The 7,626-nt window shown below is 44.8% G+C and overlaps 1 protein-coding gene across 1 annotated transcript in view; it reads left to right on the top strand.

The window, feature by feature from the left end:
- The first annotated feature begins 38 nt into the window (after nucleotides 1-38).
- The window catches only part of FBXL5 (F-box and leucine rich repeat protein 5), a 37,295-nt gene continuing 29,707 nt past the window's right edge, over nucleotides 39-7,626 (top strand). Inside the window, exon 1 of the mRNA XM_075420567.1 lies at nucleotides 39-186. Within this exon, the coding sequence (XP_075276682.1) occupies nucleotides 103-186 (84 nt within the window). The 5' untranslated portion in view covers nucleotides 39-102. The remainder of the gene's footprint in view (nucleotides 187-7,626) is intronic.

The following is a 7,626-nucleotide window of genomic DNA, read 5'->3' as shown; positions in this document are numbered from 1 at the left end:
TCACGTGTGGCCGGGGCCGGCGGGGCGCTCCCCGCGGCGCGGCGCGCATGCGCGGGGCGGACGTTACGGCCGCCGTTAGCGCCGCGGCTCTATGGGGAGAACATGGCTCCCTTCCCCGAGGAGGTGGATGTCTTCTCGGCTCCGCACTGGCGGATGAAGCAGCTCGTCGGGCTCTACTGCGACAAGGTAGCGGATGGCGGCGGCCTCCGCCCCGCGGCCCCTGAGGCGGGAGGGAGGGCTTCGGGAGCGCGCGGCTGTCAGCGCCCCGCCGCCCCGGCAACTTCTCCTCACCGCTGACGCGGGGCTCCGGCCCTTCCCGCCGCGGGCAGCGGGGCTGGTGGCGCCGCCTTCCCCGCCGCGCCCCGCTCCGGGGCCGGGCCGGCCGCCCGCCCCTCGCTGCTGGCGGCTCCGCCGGGCTGGGCGCCGGGCCCCCGGCGGCCTCTCCCGCTCCCCTCAGCTCCGGCGGTGCCGGGCGGGGGCCGCCCCCTCCCTTACCCGGGAACCGCGCCCTCTCCCGACCCGGGACTCGCTGCCCCGGGGGCTGGGGAGCGGCCGCCCCCGTTACGGCGCGGGGCCGCGGGCGGGTGCGCTCAGGGGGGCCGGGCAGCAAGCCCCGTCGGTTTTTGTTCGATAACCGGTGCCAGGCAAGCCCCCGGCGCTGCGCAGGGTGCTCGCTAGCAGGCTGCGAGCGGCCGTGTCCGTGTTCTTGTGCGCAGCCTTTAACTCTTGGGTAGCTTAAAGATACCCTAGGTAGGTTTGGTGTTTTTTAATTTTAAATATGTATAATTTCGCTCGTGGGCAGAAGCAGTTCTTCCGCTTGCACCGGGCTGTGCTCAGCCGCCGTGGTAGTTGGTAGCGAAGGCGCCGATGCGTCACCTGGAAGGCAAACTTTGCTGCGGCAGCTCGGAGCGTGATGGAAGGGTTTGAGGGAAGCCCTTCAGAGCCAGCTCCTGTGGAAGCGGCAGTGCCCCCATCGCTGGGCCGCATGGCTGCCTGGAGAACCAGACCGGCCAACAGGCGTTTAAAAGGAGGGTGCGGTTAGGTGAGAGACGGTGTCATGGCTTACCGCTGCCAGCAGGATGGGGAGTTCTCCCTGCCTCCCCCTGCTTCCCACCGCTGCCTCGTACTGCCCTGGGGCTCGCGGGGTCCCTTCGTGGGATCCTGTGCGGTTTGCTTATCGGGCAAAGGAAATGCGAGTTGTTTTTTGCTGTTTTAGCTAATTGGACAGCCTGAGCAGAGGGTCTGGCAATAGAGGGGGAGAAGGTGTGTAATTTTACGTGTGTAATTTCACTTTGCCTTTCATCTGTGAGCGTGTTTGCGGTTAACTTTAATCTGGCAGCATGAAAACATGTGATGTCTTAACAGAGTGGATTTTACATGAAGGGAAACAAACACCTGGGACTCTCCCCCCCCCCCACCTGGCAAAGGTATTGGCAGATTGTTGACGGCAGCTGAACAGTTTTGTTTGAACCTCCAGATCTTGTAGTCATTTGGGTTTTGTTCCCAGAGATGCATTTCTGTCGCTTTTATCGAGCCTCCCGCAAAGTTTTGACCAAATTTACCATGACTTGATAAAAGCAAAACTGCCTGGGCAGAAATAGTTGATTTTCCTAAATGTTGGCAAATGTGATTAAAACTACGCAGTTTGCAATGAACGTAATCTCTCATTTCCTGAAAAATATTATACAGGAGTTTTCTGCTTCTTTTTTCTTTTGAAGAATTGCAAGCATGAATGAATGGTGCTTTTTTTTTTGAAGTGTTCAATCTGGCACCCTTTAACCCTGTTTCAGAAGTCGGAGACTGTGCCTGGCCTATGACCTTTGTGTTAGAATAATGCTGGCTTTGCATCAGCAAAAACTCTGAACTGCATTTGACTTTCCTTCTTGTGTGGTTGAGATGCTGTAATTGGATAAGACGCTAGTTCTTACAGGGCAATTATAATCTGTAAAGCCATGCTCTTTATAAATTAAGTTTGTCCTTGAGGAGTCTTTAATTTTGTGAATTGCATGTTACCTGCAGTTTGTCGTGTTCCCTGCACACTGTAATATAGTTGCTGTCTGCTAGTGGCTGAATTTAGTAAATTCCGCCTAATGTTAGTGGGGGTGAAATGGGTGTGTGGGTGCTTTGCTTTTGGAGGGAACAACTGTAATGTTACTGATGGGTGAAGTATGTAGGTACTTCCTTTAGGACAGAGAGATGCAGTTTTTGTGCTTCCTTCTTCAGGAGTTGATGTAAGACAGAACAGTCAGTCAGACATTTAAGATGTTTGGTGCATTAGGGAAGCTATCTATCCTACTTTTTTAATTGCTGCTAGCAGAGATCTCGCCATACATTTGCTGCATTCTTAAATGGCATTTTTACTTGTGTTGTACATAGTGCCCTGGACTTGGATAATAAGAAGAACTGAAGTTCTGTTTTGTAAGGAAACCCACAAAGTTACGAAATCTTTTGCGTACTCTGAGGATAAGTAGATTGGTGAAGTCCTCAGAAGATGTACCCCCTGTAGGCAGTGGAGTGCTAGAGCAGATGGTCTTTATAGTTAAAATGCCTTTCCTAATGCGTGATGTCATCTTTGCTACAAATAGAGCAAATTCTGTTTTCCTGTCTCTAGTGAACCCTTCTTCATTTTCAGAAAGATCTTGTGCCTGTTTGCAGATTGTAGCTGTGTCCTCCACCTTAGTTACCTGTTTTCTGGCCGAAGCGAACTGATTCATTCTGCTTGACCACATGGGTCACGCTTTCTGTACCTCACTGTACTTGTTGCTTTTGTCAGGGCTGAGCTGCTGTTCTGTAACCGTTCAAGCTATCTGACTGCCGCTGTTATGACTGTGTGCCTGTCTTGCTCCTGTCAGCACTTGAAGTGACTCACAAAGGCTTTAAGCTTGCAGAAAACATTTTTTTTTTTTTTTTTTCTGAAGCAGAGTAGTTTTTCTGCTGATGTAGTGCTGCCAGCAAGCACTGGTCAGATGAGTACTGAACCCAATGCAAGGCAGCGCGTGGAACCATGACAGCCAGCAACTAGATTGGCTTAAGTTACTGTGAAACCTCACCCTAATTGTGGCTATGTTTTCCTGAAATTTGTTGTGCAAAACTGGACACTGCTGTTGTTGAGTGAAGCAGATGTGTTACTCTGAAAGCTCTTTTTTTTTTTTTCTAACAGCAGCATACTTGCTTTGTGCTTCTCTGTAATCCCATGCTTCTCTGAGGACAGATACTCAAACTTCCTTTCCTATTTGTTGTTAAACTTCTGTCCTGTATGTAGAAGTATGCACTTGTCCAAGTCAGCAAGTTGGTGTCCAGTAGAGACTGTTTCTGTTGTCGCGTTACCATCTTGTGTTTCCTGCACTCGAGAATGCGCCATGTGTGTACTGCCAGCTTTCCTGCCTTCCCCGCTGTGACTGAAAGTATCCTGTCTGTCATGAGGCAGCACAGATTTCAACTGATTGTGTATTGAAAATACTGATGTGGTTTGGCTGGAAACACTGGTAGCTATGGCTATTTGCAAGTGCTTGAGCTACCCCAAGATTTTCTGTGGACTGTATTAGTTTGTTGTAAGACAAAACAGTATCAAAAACCTTAAAGAAATAATGATCTGTGACGTGTCATCTTCCTTTGAAGTGATTTGGTTATCTTATCAAAAGGAAACCAGATTCTTTTTTCTAAACAAATCAGTGGTGGCTGATTCGTTACTTCATTAGCTTCAAGATCAGGGCTACTCAAATAGCAGACTCTGGTCTAGATACACACTGCAATTAAATTTTAGTTGCGCCTTCCCCAGAGACAAGATATCTGGTATTGCTGTGTGGGTTTTCAAACTTCTGCTGTCTTACGGAGTTACTACAGCTGATGAGTATGTTTTCAGATCTTTTGTGTTACAGAATTACTCGGCAAATTCAGGCTGCTTTAGGAAAAGGAATAGGAAAGATAAACATAGTCATGCTCTAAATGCTGTAATGAAGTTATTGGTGATTGATGACTTGTTCTTATGTCTGTCTTCTGCCTTTCAAAGCTAGCATGAGACTTCATTCTGTGACTGAGCATATCAAACAACTAGCTGCTGCTGGAAGGGTTAATTGTTGATGATATCTTCTGTGCTTGTCTGGCCCCTTGATGAGCAGCTAGTTCATCTAGTGCACTGAAGTGAGAGGTGATTCAGTAAAACCATCTCCGTAAGAGGTCAAACAGGCTCCAGAACCAGGTTGGCAGTATGGGAGGAGGGAACAGGACTAACCATTGCAGAAGTAAACAGCTGCTTTAAGAGCTCAGCTTTATTGTGAAACCTTTGGGCGTTTGCTCAAAAACATCTAAGCTCCTTCTTCTGTTTGCCTGACTTCAGTCTTCTGTGATCTCACCTTTCTACAAAAGGTCTCTGCAGTTATTTTTAATGGTTTAGTAATTACTTTGGCTAGTTCTTCCAGGAAATTGAGATCAATTTTGTCATGTTCTGCTATCTTGAATGCATTGAACTTGTATAAATATTTAACCAGTATTTTTCTTCCCTAGTCTATACTTCTGACTCCTTCTTAAAAATTAACTGCCATAAATATTTTTCCTAATTAACCTCCTTATGAAGACTTGAGCAAAGAAGGCATTTAATTTTGCTGTTGTCATCTCTGCCTTTCCTCTTAAATAGATGACTTAAAGTATCCCTTTTCTTCTTTTATCTAAGTATATATAGACATTTTTGCTGTTTTTTCTGTGTTCTGTCCTCCTCGTTTGAAGTTTGAATGCTGCTCTGTTCTACTTACCTGCAGTGGCAAGTTCTTGGTTATTTTTGTAGATTCTTTTCAAAGCTTCTATATAGCTAAAAAGTTCCTCTCTATTTCTGAATAACGGTTTCTTTTGATAACTTGCATTTCTTTCACCTTTGTGTCTATTTCAGTAGCCTTCTGTTATGCTTCAGTTGTTTGTCTTCCTTGCAAGCTTTGGCCTCTGCTGAAGAGAATGAGTTGTTTTCATGTGTTAAATTTGTGGTGTTCTTAAAATATGGAAATTGCAGATGAACCATTCTAGGAGTGAGAAATACTCCTGAATTAAGTTGAATTGACATTGTAAAGTATTGGGCAGGGAATTGGGTGACCACATCATCATTACGCTTTTTGTGGCAGCAAGGGGGACTGAAATCTGAAAAATAAGACAAATAATCAACATTCTGACTTTCTATTTCAGTCAAGTATTTTTTGCTTGATGACCTTGAGAAAAGAAAATGTCTGTTCCATGAAGATAAGCCTCTTTCTAATCAAGAAATGTTGGTAAAGCTTATGTTCTACTTCTGAAATCCCTTTTCAGTGTTTCAGCACGCTGCCGTTCATTTTCCAGTACTGATTCAAATACATGTGTGTTGATTTAGAAATTCATAGTATTTGGTTATTAGCAATTAACATTCTGTAGCATTGAGCACTTGCCTTCACCTGTTTAGAATGAGTAGACAGCTACTTAGGGTGCTTAGTGTTAATAAGTCTGCAAATGATGGGCTACGCTGTCACTATAGGCAGAAGATGGAAAGAAATGCCTTCCTCCTTAAGAAGATGGAAAGAAATGCCTTCCAAATTAAACCTCCTCATTAGCATCCAGAGATATACTCTACCAGTCACCTTTCCATCTTAGCTTCTGGATGCTGAATAGTTGAGTAACTTCTTGCTATTCCTATTGGGAAATAACCCCTTTAAATTCATTTTTCATGCAGAAGAATATTTTGAAGATTAATCTGGAAGTGACTGTGTTCTAAATATCTACATTTTAAAGTGCCAAAGGAGGTCTGAAATGAGGGACAATAGTGATAAAACATGTTTGGAGTTTAAGTGAGGCTCTTCAGACCTGCATAGCAATTTCGCTCCTTTTTTCAGGACATTTTTAGCTCTTGTTGCCACCTCAGACCTTCTCACCATTTCTTTATTTTTGTCTAGCAAGACACCTATTTTTTTTTTTCTTACCCATCAGATGCTTTTCCCTTTTGTCTCTCTTTTTTTGCCTTCCTAAGAAAAACCTGAGGGTATGTTCTTATACCAGACACAGTAACAGGGTTTTTTCCAAGTAATTGCTTACCACCTATTTTTGCTCTCAAATCATAGGAAAAAAGTTTTCTGTTCACCCTTTGCATGTTGCTCTGATCTTTTGGCCTCTTTTCCAGCCTGCTCTGGAGAGCAATAATAACCCACCTTTGCCCTTTGCTGTTTTAAGCAACAACAATTTATTTTCTCCTACTCTGTGGCACGGAAAGAGGAAAAAAAAATGGATGTCTTCTAAAAAGCTAGAGACTGCAATTAGTGTGTATCAGAGTTCATACAAGTTTTATGCAGCTATCTTAGGATATGTGTTGACTGATTAAAAAGAGTATAAGTTGTAATTCTTGAGAGACTTGGCTTTTGTTTGTTTTTGCAGTTAGTGCCCAAGGTGGATTAAGGCAAAGTGGTAGAAACTGCAGTGAGACTACTGCAGAGGGGCAAAGGCATTTTTGCCTTGTTTGTGAGTTACTGCAGTGGGAGAGTGGAGAGGAGCCTTGAGGCTGCTGTTACTTCATTCTTGGGACTTTGGATATCCACTGACAGAAGGCCAAAAGGCCAGGTCTTAGCAGGAACAGGTGAGGATGTAAGACAGGAAAGAAGCCTTCTACAGTATCTAGGATGTGTATGAGACACGTTGTGACACAGATGCCTACATAACAACATCATTGCAAGTGTTCACCATGCTCTCATTTGAGGCCCTTTGCTTTCATATCCTTACTAGACTCTTCTTCAGTGCTTTGTTGGGTTTGTCTCTGCAGACCCAGTGACAGCTTGTGCCCCTTCATCTCTGGTAGGCTTCTTGTAGAAACCACATGGTGGAGGAAGCTCGGTTGATTTTACCAGTGCTTCCCAAGCTGTGCTTTCTGCTGTGGTCCCCAAGGGGGCCATTGCATCCCTGAAAATCTTGGTGCAGTCATTCCCATATTGTTATTTACGTCTCTGTGTAAAGCCCTTCATGATTCAAAAACTGATCTACAGGTGTTCATTAGCCAAAATTGACCCTGTGTAGTGTGAGAGAGTGATACAAAAGACCCCAAGAAAAATGAAAATACAGCAGTTGGTTTCCACCTCCACTGTGCTCTTATGCTTGGCATTTATCAACTCAACCTTAGCCTTTCAAAATACAGAGTACAAGATTTTACCTGCACTGTTGCCTCTGCTCTTTGAAAAACAAAAAAATATTTGTCTGCATTAATCTCAGAGTTAATATAGTGTTTGTTGTTTGGAGATTTTTTTGGGCTTTTTTTTTCCTAAGGCTATTTCAAGATTTTAGGTAAGCTGCAAAACAACTGATGAGATTACACAGAGGACAGAATTATATAGAGAAGATGATAGACAGATGGGTATTTGAAAGTTTTGAATTTCTTGTTGAGTTCTGCCAGATCCTGTCCTGCCTGCCTTACTAATTACTATTATTTTGGGTTGACCCATAGCCAAGAAAAGCACCCAGGGTAGAAAATGTGCATTACTCCTATGATTTAAGGCTTCATACATCTGAACAGCTGGAGCGTGAAGTAGTTTAGCTGATTCCCTTACTGTTCACCTGGTATACCTCTACGTAGCGGTCAGGCATTGGAACAGGCTGCCCAAGGAGGTGGTGGAGTCACCGTCCCTGGAGGTG

The sequence above is a fragment of the Opisthocomus hoazin genome, chromosome 5 (assembly GCF_030867145.1).
Source record: "Opisthocomus hoazin isolate bOpiHoa1 chromosome 5, bOpiHoa1.hap1, whole genome shotgun sequence".
Lineage (NCBI taxonomy): Eukaryota > Metazoa > Chordata > Aves > Opisthocomiformes > Opisthocomidae > Opisthocomus > Opisthocomus hoazin.
The sequence above is the reverse complement of the archived record's forward strand: the minus strand, read 5'-3'. Positions and strand labels throughout refer to the sequence as shown.